The sequence below is a fragment of the Saccostrea cucullata genome, unplaced genomic scaffold, assembly GCF_032062105.1.
Source record: "Saccostrea cucullata isolate Sc308-1 unplaced genomic scaffold, CSIRO_AGI_Scuc_v1 ctg7921, whole genome shotgun sequence".
Lineage (NCBI taxonomy): Eukaryota > Metazoa > Mollusca > Bivalvia > Ostreida > Ostreidae > Saccostrea > Saccostrea cuccullata.
In genome coordinates this window covers 2,501-30,485 of record NW_026927357.1, presented here as the reverse complement: position 1 = coordinate 30,485, position 27,985 = coordinate 2,501, and the positions used below count along the sequence as shown (strand labels likewise).

The following is a 27,985-nucleotide window of genomic DNA, read 5'->3' as shown; positions in this document are numbered from 1 at the left end:
GCCTGGTCCGGTCTACGGCTACCGGCCAGGAAATGTGACCTAGGCATAAGGGTCTATAAAGCAAGTACCTTTTACATTGTACTGGCCAAAAAATGCACCAGGCCCCGGGATCATGAAACAGACTTAGACTTAAGTCAAAATTTCAATTATCTATAAAATCTTTATATCTTGTTAAAGGGAACTCATAATTTGCATACTATAGCAGACTGATGATACAAAATCGGAAGGCATTTTCATTTTGGGCTGCTTGACCTCTAAAAAAATTCAGCATCTAAGGTATTTTTTGACTTTAGCTTAAGATGCTTCATGATCCCGGGGCCAGGAGTACATATGTGTACATATGCAAGAAATTTGCACCAGGTTTGAAAAGATGCAAATTTACAACCGGCCGCATATTTGCACAAATGTTAATTTATTTTCGCATTTATGCAATTGTGTTAATATGAAAAATTCACAACCGGGGGGTTAATCAGCGCATGCGAATGGAACTTGTAAATGGTAACAGAGTTTCCGAAGTTAAATAGGCAAAAGTAAAGTACAATGAATATAAAGTAAATTTCTAATATGTAAAAAGATTGATTGATTGATTGTCCCTCTCCAGAATATTTCACTGATATGGAGACGTCACAATTGCCGGTGAAGGGCTGCAAATTTAGGCCTATGCTCGGCACTCAGGGCCTTTGAGCAGGGAGGGATCTTTATTGTGCCACACCTCCTGTGACACAAAGCCTCTGTTTATGCGGTTTCACCCGAAGGACCGCCCCATTTAGTCGCCTTTTACGACAAGCAAGGGGGTACTGAGGACCTATTCTAGCCCGGATCCCTACGGGACAATATGTAAAAAGAAAATGTCAATGAAAACTCATGGAACATAAATAAAAAATGTATAACACAGTAAGTAACAAAATAAGTAGAAAACGCACATTTATTGAATATTAAAAAAAAATGAGTGTGTACAATGTATCTTATAATTATTCATATCTGTTCCTAAATCAACTACATGATATTCATATATTTCGTCATGCTATAAGCCATTATAATTTATTGCCAGTTGAAACTGAAAGATATATTTATGGAAAAGTTCTGTTTGCAGTAGATCAATTATGTTCCCTGCGCTTGTGCTGGATCTCATTTAGTCATCTAGGATGTATGTAAATATAAAACACATCTTGTTGTTATGAGAGGTATTCCTTATAAAATAGGTCCTTAATATATAATTTTCCTTATCGTCACTGATGCCGGCTATTTTTGTTTTTTAAGGATAAATAACACAAACAAACTTTTTTTTCAGAAATCAGCATTATTTCTCATAGATTTACATTTAAATTGGTAAGCTGAATAATGTTTACCAAGTAGAATGGGAGATTTATTTAAGATTTTGTCATAAAGTTAAAAAAATGTGCCAAATTTTGTATGGAATTATATAGAAAGCAAAATAAAATCTCATATCTAAATACCAAGGAAAACCTACCATTTCTTTATAATTCAGGGATTTATTATTTATGTCATTTCAAATCTGAATCAGTCATAAAATATATGTCAACCCGTGCATCCATTTTTTGTTTGTGGTACTGTATAGGGGTATAATTTCACGGGTTGTAATTTTCACGTTTTCTCCTCATCTGACACGATCGCGGTTTCTTGAATTCGCGGAAATGGTACATGTATATAATAAAAGTAATATCCCTTGTCTTTATTCCAAAAACAACAAGGTCTAGGTTTATATAAATAATTAGATTTAATAAATAATTGACGATTAATTAAAACAAGAGCAAGATCAAAAGTCTTGACTATAAATGTCAAATGACTTTCCTGCATGTCGACAAAACACTATCCTTCCACATCTTCAGTAAGTTCCATATAATTATTTGAAGGAATTTTTAAATTTAAACCAAAAATGTCGATAACAACTAATATGCATGATAATGCAGGTAACAAATACACGTGTTAACATTAGTTACGCACGGGTAATTAAAACCCCTGGCCGGCGTGTTTTGATTGATGAAACATCCAGCATTGGCTATTAAACAGCTTTTTAACAAAAACAGGTTATTATCTGCCTGTTTGAATTAAAGCAAAGCGTGATAAATAAAATAACTGAATGACAAGTACTACTCGTAATTACTGAAATGATTATGTACTGCACGAACATGTATAGAAGTCTATGTTATCGTAGTTTGTTCTCTAATTTCCAAATAAATCATGGATATTATTGAAAATTTATTCACTTTTTCTTGAATTCACGGATTTAATAACACCGTGAATACAGCGAATATTAACACCGCGAGTTATTTTCCCCCTATACAGTAAGTACCCTTAACTGTAAAATTAGTAAACTAAAAAATGTATCGAACAGTGTAATTTTACAAATCATCGAACCTTAGAATAATAATCTACTTTCGTAGTTATTCAATGCACTTTTCTTATTTTTATTTTCTTTATGATTCTACCAGCTTAGTTTAATCAGTTCAATCATCATCAATTATATTTTGTAATCTTGCGGTCTACCAAGACATGTTATATAAAATCGATTATAAGGTGATTCCTCAAACTTTTCTGTCTTGATAAAACAATGATTTTCATCTTCGATTTTAAGGGACTCAATCTTCAAATACTTAAAACATAAAAAAATAAGAAAAATCTTTACAATTTTAGGAATCACATTCACATGTAAATTATTGAAATTCTAGGAAATATGCAACCGATTGTGATGACCTTAAAACTATACATATGTGCGGTAGATCATACACGTCAATATGATATAAATCCATGTTATATAATTTCATTACATATAGTCCTTATTACAAATGATGCACACTGTATATAAAAAGCAGAGTTGGATTTCTCTTTGGAATAGACAAATAAACATGTACATCGATATCTTTTTTACCCTGAATGCACATCACATGTAATGATAATGCAGATTTAACATATTTTTAGGTTTTAAATGCGGTGGAAGAACTAGAAAAAGTGAATTTCTGCAAGACTTTCATCTTCTTTTTCTTTTTCTTTGTATGAAGATTATCTTCGTCTTCTTTCCCGCTGCTTCCGAGCCGCCTTTGATTTCGCAACTCTTTCCTTTTCTATATAAGCATTGAATTTACACTTCACTTAAATTTATGTACATGTACTAAAATATATGACTGATTTTAATTACAATTGCATTTATTTTTATCAATTTCAATACAATTCTGATACGTACATTTACAATACATACCTTTTTTTCCTGCTCTGTGATTAATTTGACAGGATCTTTCACAATATCATAATTATGACGAACACTTTCGAGAATTTCTGTAACATGGCTGTTGCCCCAGTCTTTCTCTTCTGCAATATGATTAACTAATTCATTTAGCTGTCCAACTTTTTTGCAAAGACTGTTTGTATAAAATGATATGTTTTCAAAACGATCACTAAATTCCTCGTTTTGTATCTGATGCTTTTTTATGAACCGTTCAATTTCTTTAACAGTGTCATATATTTCGTTGGAGTACATAAGTTTAAAAGTTATGTATTCGGTTTCCTTTTTACGATGTTCAAGACTTTCATTATGTTCTGTAATGTTTTCCAGATGTCTTGGCTCTTTTGAGAAATCACGTCGAAGTAAAAGTTCAAATGGATCATCAAGTTTTTCTGCATTTGAAGATGACGGAAACACGTGAAACGAATCACACACATCGTTTTCTTCATTAAACGTTGTATCAGTCGTTGTTCTTTCATGAATTTGTTTCTCATCTGAATACGATAAAATAGTCGCAGAATCTTTTATTTCTGTATCATCTGTAGGCCTATAGAGAGGACATCCACATACTTTGCATTCATTAATGTTGTCATCTGAACATTCTAGCAATGAATCTATTTCTGTCATCTTTTTCTTCAAAAGTTTATTTTTTAACAATTGACTGATTTGAGGGGCTCTTTTTTGTAGCAACACGTAACGAAAATATTTTACGATAGTTTTTGCACTCTCTTCTTCAGCATCTATAGGATTTTCTTTTGAAATGCTCTGTTTTATGTCAACTTTAGACTCCCTTTCATATAAAACCGTCTCCTGTGTGTTTTCTTCTGAAATACTCAAATGTTCACTTTCTAGACTTTCTATCCTTAATTTTTTTGTACAAGGCAATGTCTTTAAAGCATCCGCTTTCTGTTTTGTTCTTAATATGCTCTCTGATCTTCTTATCTTTGCCTCTGTATTAAATGATAAAAAGTCTTTTTGTTCACATTTTTCCTTATTACAAATAGATATTTGAAAGTTGCCAGAACACCATGTGTGCTCTTGCAGTTCATCAATACAATCTTGATAAACAATAAAAGACAAAGCCTCTTTGAAATTATGTGGCCCTGTGAACTGAATATTTTGTAAACATTCAATTAATGTTTTCTTCTTTTTAAAGAGAAATCCCATGCTCTTATTCAAAAAGTATATTTTGCAAGCCAGCATCTCTTCGATTTCCGCTGCAGAATGAAACTCATTTCTTACATTGCAAAACAAAAGCAAACACAACTTCAACAACCTCTCTAAAAGTGCGTGCTTTGGATTGTTTTTTGTTTGGTTCCCTTCTAGTTTTAAATATGAAACTGGTCTGTCAGTTAGTCTTTCTAACAATTGCACGATACATTCTGGTGATTTCAGAAGATCGCTGCCATATTTCTGTAGATATTTCTTTTTGCACAAATCTTGAATTAGAGTGTCTTTATTTTGGAATGTCATATAAATGGACACGGCATTCAAATGGTATGACTTGGGAAGAATAAATTGACATTCATTAGACTTCAAAATGCCAATATAGGCTGCTGTTGAAAAAAGTGCAAGACAACTAAAAAATTCCAGCCAGTACATAAGATGAGAAGAATTTGAAAGGGGGCTCATATCTTGTTGACAAAGCAAATGACAAAATTTGGAAAATTCTAATAGAGCCTCGATAGGCTTCCCGGACTTTAAAAGCTTTTGACTAGAGGTCATATATCGACAAAGTGATGAAATTTTCACTCCATGTTCTAGATCGTCACTTATTTCAAAGCCATGAGATATCCTCAAATTTGGAGATTCACAACCTGTTTCATGCAAATAAGCCTCTTCCATCTCAAGCAGAATTGTATCAGGATCTTCGCCTGTACGAACATCAAATACATCTCTGATGAACAAGAAACTTACAAAATAAATAATATGATTGTGTTTTACGTCGAATTTCATATCCTCAGCCATGCTATCTACAAATGACTTCATAGCTTGTCGAAAGTAGCCTTTTTGAATCTTTCGAATATATTTTAGCACTTTCAAAATTCCTCCAGGTTTGAAATTCGACATACTGACTATGCCATCATCTGGAAACAAATCTAGCATGATATCTTTACATCTGTCAAATGTCGAGACGTCAAGACTTTTTAAACTCAAGCTGAAGCCGCTACTTCTTCTTTTAAAGTTTTTGGAACCTGTTCTTACATGGGCCTCAAGTTCAACTAAAAGTATATCCATTTGTATCAAATCCAAGAAGAGATCTGAATCGGTTGGACTTGAATCGATAAATTCTGACAGAAGGTAACCTTTTTCTTTCATTAGAATATCTTCCAATATCTGCATCCATTCTTCTCCCTGCTGAATGAGATAGTAGCAAATATCGTTCTTAGCAGTTTTTAATTCTACTTTACATAAGTGATCTTTAGATTTTTCAATCTTTGGTGAAATCTTTAGCGCCATAGGTTTTTGTGACGGATAAACAGTAAGATTACTGTTTCCATAGGTCGTATGATAGCCAAAGTACTCCAAAACATCCGCCATTCGCTGTCTTTCACTTTCATTTATTGGATAAATTAAAATAGACAATGCCTTGAAAAGAGTTTCCATACCTAATATGCACTTAACTTGATTTCCTTTATCCCTTAGGTCTGAGTGATTTATCATCCAATCCATACATTCTTGTTGTCCTGCTATATTTGGATTAGGCCTGCAATGATTAAACTCTCCATATGCTTTCTGCACATATTCTTGATCCTTTGAAATTTTGCCAATTAACAAAGCCACTTTTCCAGCTAAAACTTTATCTTTTGAATCATGCATAGCGTGAAAAACCCCGATTAGCTTCTTACATATTTCGTTTTGTATGTTTCCAAGGTATATTCCTTCACAATATAGAGATTTACAATCCTCAAAAAGGCATCTGTTTCTCAATTCTCCGTCCCCAATGTTCTCTGCATATTTTAGGGCATTCTCCGTTTGACCACATTTTAGATAAAAGTCAATGAGAAGCCGTTCATGTCCTGAAATATACAGGGTAAAATGACATACATGTGCAAATTCTACTTGAGAGGAAAATAGTACGAGAGTTTATATTTATTTAAAATTTGGCAATATTGAAAATTTCAGATGAGAATTTAAATGATGATTGTTTTTAAAATAATGAAAAAATAGAGTTAACTATTAAACACTTCATTTGGAATTGTAAGTTTAAAGATTCGGAATCTATATTTATTCGTCCAATATAAATCCAATTTCAAAAAATAATACTCATTGTAAGGTAAGAAAAAAAATTAATAGGCAAGTTAAATTACCATCGCAGTACAGTTAAGGTGCGCTATGGAAATATCGACTGAATTCTGTATTTAAAAATGTATTCGTTATCAGGATGGCGATTAATTTTAGTACATTATTTATATAGGATAATTGTAATTATGATTAATAACTACATATCGAGGACAATTATATTTTATATTATGTCTAGTCACGTGATGCGGCAGTCACACGATTTTAGCACATTGACTTGCAGTATTGATGTTACATATAAATATCACTAGTGCAAGGGCATAACCAATTTAAATTTCCAAGTTAAGTATATAGATATTTTCAACACGCATTGTAGTTTCTAAAAAGTGCTGCGATCCTGCAGTTTCATTGTTAAAATTATATTTGTATGACCGAATGCCATATTTTTTGCTAGTCAGCGGCATGAAATATTGATATAACTAGAGCTGAGCTCGTTGCAAATTAACGAGTAGGTCTTCCGTCGAAGCTGCGGACAGGGAGAAGAGACCTTGAGTCAAGGTCATGCCACGTTCTAATGTTAACGCAATCTTTTAAGGGTAGATATCATCACATTATGTTTTACTTTCTAATAAATGGATAGCGAAGGAATTTTTGCGATCTTGACCTTGTCAAAATGACCTTGGGTCACACCATGACACATGCTGGTGATGAGAATATCCCATTTGTGTGCTACTACCGTATTGACACATTCACACATGTTCTTTCAAACAATGCATCCAGCCAGAACATCTTATCCTAAATGACTTTTATTAAAGGCCATGACACAGTCAGCATGATATAAGCTATACCCTTTTTTTGATTGACCTTGTCAAAGCTAACATGTGTAAAACCAGATATGAAAGCGCTACTCTTTCTCTATAAAAAGTTAAGGTCAATTTTTTATGTTATTTTTAAATTTTGGAAAAGCCGGTTAAACTTCAAGTTCAAAATTCATTATCTACTAGTACGTACAGTCATGTGATTTTTGTGTAATATGAAAGTCCTATCTCTTCTCATTCAAAAGTTATGATCAAGGTTAAAGTTGTGAAAAGTAAGCCAAGCTTCAAGGTCACGTTGTCAAAAGTCAGTGTATTTAGAAAAGTGTTGTCTCAGGTAATACACAGGGGTAAAATAAAAGCTCTATCTCTTCTCATTCAAAACGTATGACAATTGTTAATGTTTTTTGAAAAGCAGGTCAAACGTCAAGGTCAAATGGTCAATAATCACAGAGAATATTGAAAGGTGTTGTAACAGGTAATGCAAGTTTATAAAATGGAAGCTTTCAAAGTTATGGTCAATTTGAAGTTATTTTATTTTTGGGTTAGGTCAAGCTCCAAGATCAAGGTCACAGGGTCAAAAATCACAGTATATTTGAAAATCACATGTCACAAATAATGCACATGTGAAATATGAAAGTCCTATAATTATTTCAACTCATTGAGTAATTATTATCAAGTTTAAAGATCTCGTGACAGATGGACAGACTGGCTGATCATTAAGGCTAAATTACCCTAAAAAATAAATACATGAAATTGAAAATGAGAAATTGAGAAATACGAATAATCAAGAAAAATGTAGAATATATTAGAATATAAATGAAATTTCCTTCATGAGATTTCTTTGAAGACATATTAATACATATTATTCAAGTACATGCATTATATGTACGTTGGGGATTCAAGACGCGGACACGTATCACATATCTGTTTCGTTACGAGGTAGGTGGTGTAGTAAAAGGATTAAATTCGCCTGATTCCACCTCTGATTTGTTTTAAGTCTGTCTTTGCGCTGCTATTGATTTGTATTGTTTAAACTGTCTTTTGGGCTGAAATATTGTTCATTTTCTGGGTATTTCTGCGTGTGCTCAAAGGCCGTCAGAACTACGTGCATCGTACATGTTTGAAATTAAATGTCCAGCCTTTCACTTTCACATAAATTTAGCTATATTGTCAGGCAAGAGAGCTATAGTGCCATCCATTAAAAAGTGTATATGTTAATTGTGCACCCTCCACCCCCCCCCCCCCAAAAAAAAAAAAATGCGCTGAAGCTATATATTTCAATATCCGTGTTTTTCAACTGCAGCAATCTAAAAATATTACTTACCGTATGTCTCTAGCACATTCCTTCAATTTTTCTACAGCAAAACATTCCTTACAACCTTTTTTATTAGTCCTCCTGAGCCTGAATTTAAGATATCGAAAATATCGTATAATTGTTTTTCCATTTTGGGTGGCAAAATAATTCGGCCCAACGAGCTTCTTGCAGATGTCAAGTACTAGTACTTGATAGAAGTCTCTAGAACATTTTGAAATCCATCTTAAAATTGTGCAGTTGAGGTAAGAATTCTGAGGAATTATTCCAGAACCAAGCGCAATTTTTTGTACGCATTAATATATACTTTTAATATGGGTGGCACTGTAGCTCTCTGGTGATCCATCCCAGGTTTTTTTTTCAGATAGCGAGCTACAGATCTGCAGCTACATGTTGTCTTTCACCAAATATATTCTATAAAAATTATTACTCCATCTTGTTTGTAACTTTAAATCGCTAGAAATATATTGTAAAAATCCAGAATGAAAATGATGAATGTTAGAAATGATTTTATTAATTGTTGGAAATGCAATGCAAAATTCCGGAAATCAAATGCATCGGAAACTGGTACCTCCCCTCACCCAAAGAAACTAGTATACATGTAGTACATGTACACACTTCGATTCTCGATTGTACACTCTAATCGGCACACAGAAATTAAAAAGTTTATTAAAAGGAAAGTTTAATGACGCAGACTAATCTTTGCCAACCTTGTTTTTTTTTCATATATTTGAAGACCTGCACGTAGCATCGTTTTTGAAAGGGGAGGGTCAAAAATAGAAAAAAATTATACTAACCTGTAAAAATTTGACAAGCCAAAAATAAAAAAAAGGAAATTGCCCACACTCGAAAAGCCTATTTCGTTGTGTGTGTGTTTGTGGGGGGTGGGGGGGGGGTAGTGGCCAAGTTTTTTCACTTCCAATTTTCTTTGCATACACCACTACATTTCCTTAATATCACTATACTGTGGTAAGAGTTGTGGGGGACAACCAACCTTTCAATGTACATCAATAGTAAAAGTAATGTTGAGGATAAAAGTGGGGGGGGGGGCATGCCCCTGGCTCCCCCTCTGTTGCTACGTGCCTGAATTGGCATTCTCCAATCTGAAGGAAATAATTGTATCATTTCAGGGAAGGGGGAGGGTTCCGTGTCGCGATGAGAGGAAATTTAATAATCGATCTCTTTTAGTCCAATTTTCACGAAAGAATGGCTTGGAACATTTGTATGCAACTACACAGCTTTCTCAGAAGCAATTTTGCGTTTTGTTAAAAATTCCTAATTATTCATTTTTTTTCTCTCGTATTCTGAAAACTCGGAATGTATATTTTTGGGCGCTCTTCCGTGTAAAACAGCATGCTACATGTACAATCACGCACCCGTAAAATCGTGTCATTGTGGTAAAATCGTGTCAATGTGATATTCTTTTAATTATAAACCTTGTAGCACACACTGCAAAACTCAAAGTTGCCATTACCGGCCGCCAGGAGGCGGTCGGTGTTTTAAGTCGTCGCGCGTTTCTGCGGAGTTTGAACAATTTGAATAAAAATATTTAATGACATTCATATTATAGAATATTGAAGAAAGATATTCTAAATGTTTACAAAAAGCACAATAATCATAAAATAAAAATTTTATAAATAATTGGGTAAATATTTTATCCAATCCTGATTGACAAACTCTGACAATACTGAAGTGCGGAGAAAATTAGCACGAAGTGTCTTATGAAGGCATAGTCTAAAACAAAGACCACATTGTATATCAACAATATTTTACTTTCTCTTTTTAAACAGCCTATGCAGGATTTGTTGTACTTATTTTAAAATGCCGTGTATATTTATACATTTCCTATGGAAATTTTTCAAAACTTTGATGAAATATTGATTTCTTAAAAGCACAGAATCGTACGACAATTTTTTCCATGAGACTAGGATATAGCGCGTTTTTACAATGTGCCAAGCATTTTCCCGCCACATCTCAACACCAAAACAAAGAGACTGAAAGAAGAAATGTAGTGGTGGATCTAGATGGATTTGAGGGGTTGTTAACATCCTCTAAGAGAGTCCCACATATTTCATATTTGTTCCGTTTAAATTAAAGTAAAACTATAGCTAAGTTTAAACTTTAGTTTTGTACATTTATGTAATAATTACATCAAACTTCCACCAGAGTTCGTTTGTACGGACGCAGAGGTCTATGGGCAGTTTGCTTACACATAGTTATTATAATATTGTACATGTATTACGCATGAAGAAAATCGGCAATGTCGCATGCAAGTATTTCATGTTACGAGGATATTTTAAAAGATAAATATAAGAAATTTTAAAAACAGATCACGCAAATTTCAGTTTCGAATTATATATACTTTATCAAAGGAAGAATTAATTTGTTTGCGGCCGATTTCTGACGCTTGCGTCAATATGTTTCTTGTGTTTACATTTGTATTTGCTAATTTAAACAACATTGCAATTTTTTCTGATATAAAAGAATTAGAATAACTTGATATAGGCTCGTATACATGTAACGATTGCAATTACTTCAAAGTGCAGAGGGAAACGGGGCCTAGAAAAATTCTCGAACTACATGTGTACCTTTCCAATAATAGAATCATCCGTGTCATAGAAACAAGAGTGTCCGAGAAAATCGCCAAATCGTAGCACCGTTTATTTATTCCTCAAAGAATAGAATCCGACATTTAACATTTTAATTCTTTGAATACACATACATGTTAAAGAAAATCTTTATGTTTGAGTCTAGAATTATTCTTACGATTTACGCAAATAACATATTTTCTTGATTTTAATCTGAGTAAACCGATGACCTAGCATCGTTTAGAGAACTCTAGGACTCTAGTAACAAGAATAGATATGGTTTACCCCATATCCAAAGATATTCGACTTTTAGATTTAATATGTTTAAGAGTGTTTAATGACTTTTATGAAAATAAAACTGCACTGTCTAGTTATAGAACTTGTGTAAATTTCGTGATTGCGGTCACCCAGTCTCCAGCATTACGGTCACCCAGTCTCATAACAAACAGTTCACATACCTGTGTCCGTAATACCACTTAGCCTTGGTCTGCACACGTGCGATGGAGTTGTCAAACGGACTCCCGCGAACAGAGAAGTTACAATGGCAGACAGAACTTTTTTTTCATAATTAGATCACATGAATACAAAATTTAATTCAGCTGCATGATTAATAAAAATTAAACGATTGTCAGTTTTTAAAAAATCAAAGAGCGGTAATGTTGACCTCCCGAAATCGGAATGTATATTAGGTCAATGCGCGATCGATAAACGGGTTACACGTTACATAAACACTGTAAACACAACAGTCAGGATCCGAGGAAAATTCACGATGCATAAATTTAAATTTAATGACAGTGAACTATTTTAAGCTTGATTTTTTTAAAAATAATTCCATATTGAATATTATCGAAGGAAAGATGATAGGTATTTTTCCTCTCTCCCGGCTTGTTGTTTAAGCTAAATACAAGGAGAAATTAAAGTTTTCTCTGAATAATCTGTATGACATCCAGCTAGAGAATACGTTAAAACTTATATCAACAAAGTTTAACATTCAGTTTAGTTAGGTATATCATTCTAATCCAGTTTATATCAGTTATGCGTGTTATACGCGTACGCATAAAGAATTCTTCACTTGCCATATAAAATCAGTTACCTGTACATGGATTATGAAGTTTGCTGCTCATTTGATAACACCTGACGAACAAAATAACGTTTTCATGAGATCAATAAGATGTTAAAGAACCCATTTCAAATCGATAACCATATCGAAATATTTACAGTTTTTGAGTTATAAAGCAAAAACTTTCAAGCGCCCTAGACCCCTAATTTGAGGGGCCAGCCCCTTTTTAATGATGTCAAATGATAGATCTTAAAATTATGCACAATATTTGTTCATCATGTCTTAACAAATTATTTTTAGTTTAAAAGATACATCAGGAAATATATGTAAATTTTTACGCTTTTAGGCATTCTCATTTTTGACCCCTATCTAGCACCGTCTTGAGAGCAGAAATCGAAAAAGAAAAACCGATGTGCACAACTTCAATTCTTCTAGTATTTAAATGCAGTCGAATTTCTGCTCCAGCTTTTGTCGTTTCTGAGCCTTTGTCTGGAAATGAACAGTACCAAATTTTCATTTAAAGGGAAATAACTCGAAAGCGGAAGGGTATTTTTGAAATTTATGAAAAAATTTTAATAAAGTTTTGTAACGTTCAAAAACGCTGAAAATTTGAGCGAAATGTGTTGAGAAATGAGCGAGTTACGAGGTCTCAAAGTTGGCGTCTAGGAAAAAAAAAAAAAAAGAATAATAGGGAATAATCTTAACCATCAGAATCAGTAGAAGGTCTTCCGTTGGAAACGGAAGACCTTAATTAAATTGTTTTCAAGATTTCATTAGGATCCCAGCACTTTTCATATATCTTAATAGTTCAAGAGTTGAAATGTAAAAGCTTACTTTGATCCATAGAGTGTATGCCCTTGCACAAAATCGATTTATAAAGACCAACCACGTTACCCTCCGATGTACTTGAGTACAAATATACGGCAGTGTCAATTAAATACGTAATGTACAGAAAATATATTAATGAAATAGTGAAGAAGACATTAAATTCAAGTTATTGTCCCATAGAATATCTGTAAAAAATATTTTATTTGATTAGAGAATACACATTTTGTTGAGAAAATATTACTTGATCTGTCTCTCACTACATACAAACTACGTCACGTTGTAAGAAATGACGTCATATTAACAAGTGTATTGCGATCAGTGACTTGTTTATAACTTGTTATGTTCAGTTGAATATGATAAAGATAAATGTTATGCCTGCATATGTATAGTCCGTAGCCCACTTGGGTCTCTGTAATACATGTTATAGTAAGAGTGAAATTAATCTTTTAAACCGCTTGACAGAAATGGACAGAAATTTCAGACAAATTGCCAAAGGGATGTAGTGTTACATAGAACATACTTAAAATACTATTTATTTGACTTTATTTTTTGATCAATCTGCAACCAACATGGGCACCTGATCTCGGCCAAGCCGACAAGCAAGCAGTGACCTATTTTATGTGTCGTGAATTATTTATTTAGCACTTCATTAACCTATATTCGGACGAACAAAGTGAGGAAGAATATAAGTAAGCAACTTATTAATAAACTGAGAAATAGTCTTTTTTTTCTCGTAGACAAATTGAGATTCTAAATGATCGTAAGCCATTTTTTTCCGTATTCTTTAAATCGAAACATAACGCAGAGTGAAGGTGGGGCCTATTTGTACGATTTTACATGTAACATGAAAAAAGTTTGGTTGTACGTGAGTTGAAATGCTTTTCTTAAGAGCACAATAAAAAAAAAATATTGATTGATTGATAAACATGTTTTCTCATTTACGGCTCGCTCAATTTTCACTCATACAGAGACGTATTTCGAGTAACCTTTGAACATTTGCAATGGAATTTTACACAGGACCCTATGGTCTTAGAAGGACACTTAATGATTTTCAGGTCAACGGTCAAGGTCATAATTTGTGTCTGTTTTCATTTTTCGTCTCCTTGCATTTTCTCAGGAATTAAGCCTTTGAGCGTTCGCAATAAAATTTTATACCAGAACTCTCTATGGCCGAAGGAAACCACTATTAGTTGTAGGGTAAAAAGTTAAAATTTGTAAAGTCATACATTACATGTATTTGTGTGCGCGAAACTTCCATTTCGAGGTGATATCTGAACAATCATTTTTCCTTAATTTTTGACGAATGAAATTTAAACGGTTTAAATCTTTTTGATATATCTGTGCTTATGCAATCAATCTAAAGATGTGTATTCTAGCTTATCGATTTTTTTTTTTGAATTTGCATTATTAATAACAAAGTATAAAATATTGAAAAATCTATATAAATTATTTAATTTAAGAAGAAAGTCAAAAGCTATCTCATTTATACAAAAAAGAAAATTAAAATTGATTTCTTTGATATATTTTATTCATTTCATAACAATAGGCGTCTAATGTATGTTAAGGTTATAATCATGCCTTTTTCGCGTGGACTTTTAAAATATAATTATTTAGAATATATATTTATCTCAATGTGACATCAGAATTAATTAATATTCTTCGAAATTGGGACTCGGGAAAATTACCAGTATCTCTCTTTACAAAACGGTGTCTTTTGATTTCTGTGCGGAAAATAAGAATCCATACTTTGCAGTACAATTCATACTTTGAAAGAAAAATAACTACAATCTTCCTCAAAAATATGTGATTTAGTTTTCGAATTCAATACGGTTTTGTAAGCATTGTAAAAATCTAAATTTTTTGTAAGAATATTAAGCAGAACATAAAAAGGATCCCACATGGCGCAGTGGAAAGAGCATATCCTGTAGAAACGCAAAGTAAGGAGTTGAATTTTACGTCGCGGGTTCGAAACAAATTGTTGGACACGTACACGCAAGACCGGTCCTTTAGAACTGAGGTCCAGTGTCACAGAAGGTGTCTAATTTGTTTTTCACTTTTAACATTACACATAACGTTCTAATTAATCAATCAGAAAATTTGTAAACCAGGTTCTGCCGGCAGTTGGCGATGTCTCTACATAATTGAGTGAAAAAATGTCGACAGGGAAGTTAAACAACTAGCAAACAAAGATATAGAATTTAGGAAAAAAAATTATTGAAAACTCTTGATCATACCACTTTCTAACAATTAATGTACCTGGTGATTTAAGTAACGATATTGCTTCCTCTGTACGATTCCTCTCTGCCAAAAAATCTATTCTATCTTGTAAGTCTGGAATTTGTTGAAGGAATGACATCATTTTATCAACATCCCCTTGCAAGTGGAACTGATTGGCTGCCATCTGACTTAATTGAATTACTGTTTGAAAAGGCGTTGGTGAATTTTTAAGAAGCCTGTCCGGAAACGGCTCGTTTTCCCTTTCGTAAGTCTTATATATGAAAATAATACAGTTGAAAAAAATTTAATTTAGATCAATAATTTAAATCCTCAAATTGATTCAAAACTTTTAATTAAAGTGTTTTCTTTCTACCTGTTTTAGGTACACATATCTATGAAGGCATTCAATTGCAACTTCGAATTGCTTTTTAGCGCAAAGGAGGTGTATTGCTTGTCTATATTTTCCGATTTCTTCAAGGCATTCGCTGGCTTTTATTGGATCTCCCTTTATTTCATAAGTATCAGCTGCTTTTTCGAGCTTAAAAAGAATTTTTGTACATGTATGTAAAACATTTTCACAAAAGTCATACTTCAAAATCGTAATGAAAAAATGTAGTTTCTCTTGAAAGCGAATTTAAAGTTATTGTGCATGTTTTAATGTTGGTGGTTTTTTCCCTTAAAATGACTATGAATTCATGCTAATACTGTTCTTCTGCCATTTATTCGTCTATTTTGAAATCTTACCTTTGGTTCTTTTTGTAGCCTACTTATCATCTCTGAATACGCAAATATACAACTATAATTGTAATAATTTTATTTTGACAAATGTTGTAAAAAAAGAAAAATACTTGATTTGTATTCTCGTAAAGAGAGGCAAGTAAGGAATATTCCTGTGCCAATTCAAGACATCTCGCTGCTTTAGACGGCATTTCACACTTCAGAAAGTCGTATGCTGCAGAAAGAAACATTTCCTTCCTTTCTTTATCTCTTGATGCTTTGCCTCGCAAGCTGGAAGAGATAATGAATATTAAAATGTTATTCCTAATTTAAGCCAAAATTTAGATCAACTCAGTTTGAGAAATTAAAAGAAAAGACGTATTGATTGAATATTGTTTAACACCGAGTCGGCAATTTTTCAGCCAAATGAAAAGAAGAGTCAGCTTTAAATTGAAATTTCAATATCAATGTAGATATTATAAGCATGTTTGCATAATCTGATTTGTAATGATTGATCACCTTTTAAATTTGTATTGAATTAATTTTTAAAAGCTTGATCCTAACTCTGATGTTTTCGGTCCGTGTTTGTTCCTATTTTGTATTGGTTTATGGACTTTTGATCTCGTTCATTATCTTAATATGCTTCGTGCAAATGCTATTTGCTTTATCTTATAATCACAAAAAAATCAAATCTGCAATATGCAAAGTAAAAAAAAAAATATAGAAAGTTTTTTTAAAAAAGCAAAACAAATAATTAAATGATTAAAATGGTCAAAACGTTTTAAAACACTGCAGTTGTATATGAAATAGTGGTGAGGACTTTCATGGATATGTTTCAAAGTTACCGTAAGGTTCTAAAACTCGCATACCCGCCTTTCTTCTCTTTAGGGGATATATAGTTTTTGCCATTACCCATAACTTTTGATTGATTGAGGCTACATGGATATCATATTCCACATATGTATTTCTTGTGACACGTCTTTTCTTTGGATACCATCAAATTCGCCCTTTTAACCTTGGCCTTGGAGTCTGACAAATTTTGCAAAATTTTACCAAACTTAAACATTCATTCATCATATCTATTGAGCAGTTCGCGCAAGGTAGGGCTTTCATTCTTCATGTCTGTAATGTTTGTAACAATTGTTTCCACTGGATATGAACAATTTGTACCTTTTGACTTAATTTTAAAATACTTTAACCTTGGCTATTACTTCTGAACGGTTAAGGCCAGGGCTTTCATACTTCACATATATAACCTTTGTGACAAGGTCTTCCCTGTGATACAAAAAACTTTGACCCATTGAGCTTGAAGGTTGACCTACTTTTAAAACAAATAACCTTGACCAAAACTTTTGAATAGCTGGCGCTAGGGCTTTCATCTTTGACAAATGTATTTTTTTTTGGTGAAGATCTTACTATGAGTACCAACCCATCTGGTTTGCATCATGGAAACTTTCACCTTTGGTAAGTTGCCATAGAGAGACATCAGCGTTTCACAAACACATCTTATTTAATTTGTTTTATTTTAAAAACTTGCAAAAAAGTAAAAAATAAAAAAAAAATAAATAAATGTTGCAGTATGTAATCATTTACTTCATTGCTTCCTGTGCCTTTTGATGGGATTTAGCAATTTTAGCCATTTTCAAATCATTTCCTCGACTGAAACAGATTGCTGCAGTCTTGTACACCCTTTGTTCCATTAACTCCATCCCACGTTCAAACCAATCTTCAGGAGTTGAATCTTCAGCATGCATTAAAATACCTAGGAAGAAAGTAGTAATAACAAGAAACAGACTTTTTTGTAAGTTTCAAATGATTGTCTCTTTCTAAGTCAGTATTTTTTTCAGCAAGTATACAGTGCAGACCATAGCTATAGATCATTCTGATGTGACACAACGCTTTTTATATACTGTAAAACGAAAAAAAATTGGCTCATACGTATTTTAGCGCAAACGCATGTGGGTATACATTGGCGCAAATAAATTTTAGCGCTTGCACCACTTGTCATTAAAATATAGAATTGTGATTCTATTTCTTTTATCCAGGACTGTATTTGACCTTTTGGTTAGCCAAGCACGGAAACATAATAGCACCCCCGTATATAGGTTAACATTTGTCAACTTTACCGCGGTGTTGCAATCACATGGAGTCAATGCACACTGTTAAATTTCAATTTGATTTTTTTTAAATAAATTAAAGAAAAGGAGTATTTTTGCAATTCATTCATATGAAAACAATGCATGCATCGGAAAGAATTTTAAGGTTCCTAAAAATACTTTATCTATATTGATATTTTATTTCTTTCTCAAATGCTGGATTATCGCTCTTGCGATATACTCCAGCTTAATTTCAATAGCATCTCCTTACATTGTAAGTTATGTGAATGCCGCAAGATAGAACCAAAAGAATCGTTTTGCGGGAAACTGAAGGTAATCTCTTTAGAGATAGCGTTGGTCGCCACTTTCCTTCAGGATACCGGAGAATTAACTCACTGGAAATTCTTCGATTTGTATTCGATTTTCAGCGGTAAGGTCATTTTAACTTTGTGTTTATTCATGGATTCTAACAAAATACTTAATTTGGGTCACTCAATTGTTCGTCGCTTCCATCAATTCTTTTAAAGCGAAGCTGATGATAGATACGTATACAATGACGACCTCGGCCTCCAAGCGACACACAAAATATTTTAGAGGTGTTGGAGGCCGCACGATATCAGGCATTCTCCGTGAGGATGCGAAATTCATTGAACGGGTAAAACCGGATTAAGTTATCCTTCTGGTTGGAAATATTGACGTCCGAGGCGTCAGTTCCCCCCAAAGAAATAGCAAGGAATTTAACGTCCACCTGATTACAAACAGGGTAATGTACATCTACATCGGAGCTTGCGTGGTCTTATTTTATCCAGAATGAAATGAATATGTTGATAATTAGAATTCCAATCGTTTCATAATCAGTTTGTTCAAAAGTTTGAAAATATATAAAAAATAAAATAAAATAAAACAATGATAATGATATTAGAATTCTCGATATTTACCTTAAAATAAAGGTTTTCAAAAAAAATAAATAAATAGATAAATAAATTTAAGCCTCCGAGATGAAATCACACTTTTACTTTTCACACAGATTTACTTTTAATTCTCTGAGAAGATTTTAAGGACAGAGGATACAAACAATTTTTTTTTCTTTGAAATGGAATTAATATCATGTCAGAAGTTTATAAAAGTGGATAATTCTTAGCATTTTTTCTCCCAAGAAGTGAAAAATGAAATAAACTTGGAAATTATTACTAATATTTCAATTAAAAAATATAGACAAATAATACTCAGTAAAGGTTTACAAGTGAAAATAAATTTCAGAATATGTAACATATGCTTCTAGAATCAACACAATTAAATCGTCAATTATTCTTGACGCCTTTTCAAGGCTCATTTCATATATTGCTCTGATTTAACTAAAACCATTTGGTATATGTTTTTCCGTGATGTATTTTTATTTTACGCTTCCCTAAGGGTCATCTCGTTGCACGGGATTAACACAATTTAGTTGTGTTTTTTCGAGACGTATTTTTATTTTACGCCTCCCTGAGGCTCATCTCAATACATGGGAATTAATACAATTTACTTGTGTTTTTCCAAGGTGTATTTTTTACGCCTCCCTGAGGCTCATCTCATTGCACGTGAACTAACACAATTTATTCCCGAGATGTATACATATTTTATTTTGAGTCCGTCGGATGGGACGTAAAATGATGCCAGTGTCAAAGATAACAACCCCCTTGACATGTAATTGATCGTTTCTCTGGTTTTTGAAAAAGAGTGGGCTCATTGAGGGCCGCCAGAGAAACCCCAAAATTTCAAAAAGATCATACATGTACTGAATTATTGCCGACTCGGCGTAAAACAATAATAATCAATCAATCATATTCAATTTTATGCCTCCTTAAAGCTCATCTCATTGCTCGGAATTAATTACACCGTAGCACCCTTCTCTTGTTTTATTACGAGATACTTTATTTTACGCCTCCCCGAGGCTTATTTAATTGCAACAGAATTGACACACAACGTAAGTTACTTGGGCTTTTCTCAGAAATTTTAATTTATTTTGATTTTGTATGCCTTTCAGGGGCTTATCCTATTGTACTTACATTAATGCAACTTATATAGGATCATAAAGAATAAAAATACTGAAATAAAATAAAAGGAATGAAAATATGAATAGAAATAATACTAATATTTAAAAAAATTATTAAGGATAAATACTTAATAAATAAATAAATAGACAAACAAAATTTATAACCTTTGTACACTGTTCTCGCAGGATCATTCATTGTCGCTTAATTGTGGGATAATATATTAGTTACAGATCAACATTCCGGAATTTTAAGGCCTGCTAATTCCATTTGCCGGTTTATACATGTAGTAACCGGATGTTTACATACTAACCCTTCTATTTATAGTGGTCAAGAGAAGGGGACTATATACACTAACCAAAGGCAGTTTATTTGTATTTAAGTAACCTATCCATCAATTATAATCATGCCACCTAAGAGAAAATCAACCAAAGCTAGAGCAGTACCAAACCCTGTCTCCAAACTCAAGTCCGAAATTTGGTCAAACCAGTACGTTGACTTCATAAAACTGCTGTCTAAGGACAAACAAAAGAAGGGTAAGTTTTCTCTACAAGTTGAAGATGGTGACAGTCCCGGTAAATTGAAAATCCACAAGGTGGACACCGATTCATTATAAGACACATCTGTCTCTTCCATGCACGACTGGCTTACAGCATGGAACAGATTTTCAGCAATTTTTTGCATGAAATTACCTGATCAACATGCCAAATTGGCAAAGCATTTAGAGGCCGTCAGGGAAATAGCAGATGCAAAAGGTAATGAAAAGATTATAATAGGGACTTTAGAACACTTGTCGCTCAGAGACAAGTTGCCTGGGGGATGTTCACGTGGAGTTGTATGTGAACGCCAGACTGACAACAAACCAGACAACAAAACTAAGTAAAGGTAATAAGGTCGTACAGTACAGATTAATTCCCAAAGATGACTGCTTCCAATATCATTCAGATAAACACTGTCAAACAGGAATGTCCTGTCGTTTTCAAAATAGATGCTATAACTGTTCCAGGGCTCACCATTTGTTCACTGCACAAACCAACTAAGCACCCCTTTCGTGTCTTGCAAAAATACCAAAACCAAACAAGCAATAAAAATAAACGATCTACCCAAACAAAAAAATCATCTTCCATACAAAGGGTCCTACTCCAATCAAGGCAAATGGACTTGCTCACTGGTTATCTGGAAATGATGAATACGAAACTAGATATTTAATTGATGGTTTTCCAAATGGGTTTTATTTAGGATTCGAAGGAGAATGTCTGGGGATAGAGTCTAAGAATTTGAATTCTGCACTAGCAAAACCCAAAATCATTGATCAAAAAATACAAAAAGAAATTGTGGCAATTAGGGTCAAGGGCTCCTTTGAAAGTAAGACTATCCCTAATTTACAATGTAAATCATCCGGTTTAGTTAAAAAAAAAGATCAAGGGGAATATAGAATTATTCATCACCTATCATATCCAGATAACCATTCAATTAATGATGGCATACCACCTGATGAGTCATTTGTTCAATACTTATCTATTTTAGATGCTTTTCAATTTATAAAACAATGTGGAGAAGGTGCATTCTGCTGTAAAACAGATATTAAGTAAGCATTTCGAATAATTGAACTACATCATACACAGGTTAAAGAAACACGCACGCTAATTCTCGATTCCCGCCTACATTTTGGAACCATTTAATTCAATATTAATAGCAATTTGGCCATAAAATCTTTGTTGAATACAAAGAACAGTTCAATGGAAATTGATAAATCGTCTTAATACCAGCGCTAAACAGTAACTTATCCATAATTCCAGGTGTTGAAAAAATGGGGGGTAGACGGTATTTTCCATTGAAATTGTAGTTTCAAGCATCACCGTATTTTGAAATAGTATTGGATATGATTAAATGTTCCTTATATCTTTTCTTATGTTTTAGGCAAGGAAGGATATGGAGATAACGAACAGTATTCAATCTCAACGTCCATTAAACAATATACAAAATAAGAGCAGAGCAAACACGGACCTCTGAAATATCAGAGGTGGAATCAGGTGCCATGGAGGAGTGAGCATCCCCTGCCGACCGGTCACACCCGCCGTGTGCTCGTTGTCATGATCAGGAAATAACAGAAAAAAGCCGTCGTCAATTCAGTGTATAAATAATGGACTAACAATTGGTATGAAAAACGTCAGTCAGCATATGACTCAATGATAAATTGTATTTACTGACAAGGTCATTGTATCGACCATAGAATTTACGAAAAGATGACTTTAAACGAGACTGTTGATATTCTTGTTTCATCAACTTGCTTGTCAATAATTTACCTCGTTTAAGAAATTGTTCATACGTAGAGCACGCTCTTGCGTATCGAATCAACTGAGATATATATACTCCGTATGCAGGTGATGAAGGTATATTGCTGCATAAGTAAGGGAAGTTGACGATAGAAAACTTAGTCATCACGTTTATCATATAGCTTGGTTGTTAGATTACCATTAGTGTCTTTTTCAAGTAAAATATCCAAGTATGAAGCAGAAGTGTCGGACTCTGTGGTATCTTTTATCTCAAGCTCACCAGGATATATCGTATCGACGTAGGAATGAAAATTATCATTATTAATTGAAAATACGTCGTCGATATATCTAAATGTCGAGTTGAAGGCCACAGCAAGTGTTTTCTTCTTTTCACGCATAAGATTTTGTATAAATTCTGCTTCATATGAATATAAAAATAAGTCTGCTAATAACGGAGCACAATTTGTACCCATGGGAATTCCAATAGATTGTTGGAATACCCGGTCTCCGAAAACCACATAGATATTGTCAATCAGAAACTCAAGCATCTTCTTGATGTCAACTTCAGAGTACTTATGTGTGCAATCAGAATCTGTTTTAACAAAATAATTTTTCAAATGACCAATGACGAGGTAAGTAAATTTACGAGTTCCATTTTTGTTGAAGAAGCAGCTGTCAATGATATCAAAAAATATTTGTCGTGGGGAATCGTTGTGTATAAAGTTGAAAAGTCGTAAGTTTTTAAGCTGTTGATTTTTGTAAAATCTTGTGATTTCAAATTGTCCAAAAGTTCTTTAGAATTTTTAAGTATCCACATCTGATTTACACCACTTCTTGAGTATATAGTTGCACAGCACTTTTGAAGTTTTTCCTTCACTACTGTCAATATTTTAGTGAGAAGTAACGAAAGAGGCTTTGTTGAACATTTACTGGAACCTGCAATGTATCTTTGTTTGTAAGGATTCTTATGAAGTTTCGGAATCCAATATATATAAGATAGTTCAAATTCATTTTGGCTCTGTGGAATATTAAAAGTATTCAAAACTGACAGGTGATTTTGAAGAATTTCTTCCTTAGAAAGAGAAGTATGAGTATAAGTAGGATTACCACTTGTAGAATTAAATCCAAGTTCTTCTAGAATGCAATTTATATAATGAGCCTTACAAACGAAGACAATGGTGTTACCTGCTTTGTCGGCAGGAACCAGTACGTACTGATCGTGTAATCTATCCAATTCTTTTTTCACTTCTGGTTTATTGAACACAGAAGGATAGATGGTTTTCATTTTGCCCCTCAATCTTTTGATACGTGACTTTAACATGGATCTGATACATTTAATCCATTCTGACAAGGTGTCAATGTCTTCTTTTTCATATTTGGCCCATCGTCTGGCGTAATTTTCAACAGAATCCATAATATTTATGAAATTCCGACGCCAGTTGAAGGATCGGGGTTCCCTATATTTAGGACCTTTTAAAATAAGTGATCTAAGGTCCTCATTACGAACTATATTAACGTCATCTGTAATAACGTGTCCAGCAGTACTATAGTTATAGGGCGAAGAAGAACATGAACACGAAGGGGGATTATTTTTCAGATGGTCGATATCCAGGCCATGTAAAGTGTTTTTGTAATTGAAAAGTTTGGAAGCAATGGTCGATGTATATTTGTAGGAAATACATGGTGTAGTCTTTAACTTGAAATATGGTGGAATACAAGACTGGACCCTTTTGTGATTAAGAATATTACTTATATTAACCGCGTCAATTCCTTTAGTGGCATATTGAAGTTTAAGGAAAAGAGGGATTGTTTTAGCTGCATTTTCGTCCGTGAAACGTGCGGGTTTAAAAAGCCTATGATATGCAATATCCATAATCACAGATCCGAGCAAATAAATAAAACATATTAAATATTTCAACTAAATATAATGTTTCAGTTGTATATATCGTTTTGAAATTGGTGGAAAATAAGCATTTTTATCGTTTTTTATCAATAAACATATGTTACACCCCGTGTCACACAAAAAGCTTTGGTATGAATTTGAAAAATAACATTCCATATTACTTGTAAAAAGGAATTTTTCTGACATGGGGGGGGGGAGATGTTTTAAAAATATTTTCCGTTTTCCGTTGATTTCTATAGTGAAAAACACACGTTTTACCAAAATTTAAGAGTTGTTTCTCTTTGTTTTCCCAAATAAGTAATGTTCTATGAAAATCCATATAATTAGCTATACAAAAAAATATAAAAAAAAATTCATCGAATATGTTAACTTTTGAAAATTGACTTGGAGGTAGGCGGGAGAACAATACTATCGTTCGCAGTTCAAATTTCTTGGGTTTAAATGGGAAAACAAATACTATGTTGATACCTGCCTGCAGTTTAATTTAAGGTCTTCTTGTAAAATATTTGAACGACTCTCAACAGCTTTGCAATGAATTGCGCAAAGTAAACTTGGGATATCTTGCATTTCACATGTTTTAGATGACTTTATATTATTGTATACGAATCACCAACCCAATGTGTTTACAAGCTCAAAAGTTTTCTAGCTATGTGTACAGATATTGGTGTGACTATTTCACTTGAAAAAAAAAAAAAACAAGTGATAACATATCTAGAAGGATATGGGTTAGGAATTAGATTCAACTAAAATGGAATGTAAAATTCCAGAAGACAAAATTTTCAAGTGTGTTTCATAAAATTCAGTTTGCTTTGGAACAGACTTAGTTAACATTAAAAGAGCTGCAGTCAATTATAGGCTTATTGAATTTTGCTTGTAATTTAGTGTTGCCAGGTAGAGCCTTTTTAAGAAGACTTATAGATTTGACCATTGGAATCAAAAAGCAATTTTACAGAATTCGTATGACATGGGAAGTTAATGAGGATCTGAATGTTTGGTTAGATTTTCTTTCCAACTTCAATGGTCCTTCAATGTTTCTTCTTGATAGATGGATAAGTTCAAGTGAATTAAATTTATATACGGAGGCGTCAGTAGTTGTTGAATATGCTGCAGTTTTTGGTAGTCAGTGTTTGAAAGGAGAATGGAATAGTAGTTGGCAGTACCGAAACGTAGCAGTCTTAGAAATGTACCCCATAGTCCTAGCAGTACAATTCTGGTCTAAATTTATGAGTAACAAATGCATCATGTTTAACACCGACAACCAAGCACTGGTTCATGTCATTAATAAGCAAACATTTAAATATAAGCATATCATGTTTCTTTTGAGAAAACTAGTATTGACATGCTTATAATATAACATTTATTTCAAAGCAAAGCATTTGACTTCAAAAGAAAATAATTGTAATAATAATAAGAAGAAACAGAGTAAAAACAATATGTTCCCCAACTTCGTATGGGGAACATACATGTAATAACTCTTCGGGTACTGTACATATACAAGATACATGTACACAGAATTGAATAAATAGGGAATATAAGATTTAAATACCTGTTTCTTTACTCTCTGTTGTATTTTTCGCCATATTCCGAGCTCTGAAATACTCAAACATTGGAGCTCGTTTTTCCTTGTCTGCGTCAAATATCCAGACATGATCTCTCGCTCTTGTGACAGCAGTATACAAGTGTTTTAATTCTGTATTCAGCACCTTATGCTTAATTGGATTAAACTGCAAAGGTCTAGACTGTGTTTGCTTTTCTTTGAAGGCTTTAATATAGAAATAATAGAATGTATTTAATTTAATTAATAAGTAGAAATCAATCAGGTTATATAAAAGGACGATATATTGGTAAACAATGCAAGACTTATTCTCGATATATTTGAATACTGTGAAAACACAGATACGGATGGTGTACTTTTATATGCCAATTTTCAAAAAGCATTTGATTCAATCGAATGGATTTTTTTTATTCAAAACATTAGAAAAATTCAATTTTGGTGAAAATTTTATCAAATGGATAAAAATTTTATATACAAATCCGCAATTCACTATAAAAAACCATGGCTGGATTTCGAGAAAGTGCAAAATGAAAAGAGGAATACGGCAAGGTTGTCCGGTTTCAGCGTTACTATTTTTATTTGCAATGAAAGTTTTAAATGAAAGCATAAACAGTTCAAGTTTAGTTAGAGGTTTCAAGCATGAAAGATGGAAGATGAAATAAAATGCATACAGCATGCAGATGATAGTACCTTTCCCTTAAAGGATATAAACTTCTTGAAAAATGCCATAAAAATAATAGAAAAATTTGGAAATGTATCAGGAACAAACTTAACTGATCAAAAACGGAATGTATCTTACTGGGGGAGCTTAAAAACATGTTTTTAGATAACACATATGCAGGAAATGTTAAGATCAATATAAATACTGTAAGATGTCTCGGAATTTATATTGGACACAACAAAATAGAGTGCAATGAAAAAAACTGGCTATGTAAGCTGAAAGAGTTTGAAAAAAATTTAGACTCTTGGAGAAATAGGAAATTAACTATTTTCGGTAAGAGTCAGATTATTAACTCCCTAATTTTTTCTAAACTTTTATATGTGGCAACTATACTTGAAAATCCAGATCAAGAAATTATATATATAAAAAAAGGTAAATAAAATAATTTTCTCTTTTCTCTGGGGTAAAAAAGAAATAATTAAGCGCAAAACTCTTATTAGGAAAATATCAGAAGGGGGGATAGGTATTACCGACTTTGAAACCAAAAGTTAAAGTTTTTAAAGCATCAAGGGTCACCAAACTTGTTCAACAAAACAAGGACTCAAACAAATTGTTAAGTGCTTGTTTAGGAAGATGTAATATAGATAAACCTTACTTGTTGAATACAAATATAACTAAACTACGTACAAGACTTCAAAATCAAATATATCCCACTGTTTTATAAAAAAGTAATATGTGCATTCAACAGGTCGGAGAGAATACTCGAAATCGGGTATTATCCGTGAAATCGCGCATAATACCCGATATAAGGGTATTGTTGAATCCACAAAATCGGGTATAGGACGTGTTATCACTTAATAAAACTTAAACAATGGGATGGCGCATGTTTCCGAGTTAACTTTTATTTAGATACACAGGTTTTCTAAAGGTATCACTAGTCAAGTAAGAATTTGGGCGTCAAGATTAATGCGCTCAGGATAACAAATACCCGTGGAGCTCAGTACATTTCATGATCTGCACACAAAAAGGCGTTCGATTTGCTTTATATTTTGCCTTACGTTGAAAGTATATGCATCTTCTTAATGTTCATTCCCAACACAACAGAATTGTAAAGTATCAGAATTCGGGAATTTATAATAATTCCACATCAACACAACAAACATGAACAATTTGTAAATAAATCAAATTATACGGAAACACATTTCACACAAAAGATATGATGCCATGTATAAACAAGGGATTATCCATCGTATCTAATTATGCGTCATTAATTACTTTCACATTCATCTTGTGCATGAAATCAAATTTATTTTTGAAGGTATAAATAATGTAATGATAAAAATGTCTAAAATTTCGGCTAAAAAAACCCTCTTTCTCTTTCTTTGAAAATCTTTTTTTTTTTCATTATTCATACATATTTGCAGAATATGTCTCCAA

General features: G+C 33.0%; 1 protein-coding gene across 1 annotated transcript; it reads right to left on the bottom strand.

Moving 5' to 3' along the window:
* Nucleotides 1-971: 971 nt before the first annotated feature.
* On the bottom strand, nucleotides 972-26,094 carry LOC134274193 (TPR and ankyrin repeat-containing protein 1-like; the record flags this gene model as incomplete). The annotated part of the gene is made up of 7 exons (XM_062756447.1): nucleotides 972-3,083; nucleotides 3,218-6,261; nucleotides 15,347-15,578; nucleotides 15,681-15,845; nucleotides 16,156-16,315; nucleotides 17,618-17,786; nucleotides 25,879-26,094. Coding segments are annotated over 7 exons (4,133 nt in total), but the record flags the coding sequence as incomplete, so codon positions are not given.
* Between the last annotated feature and the right edge of the window lie 1,891 nt (nucleotides 26,095-27,985).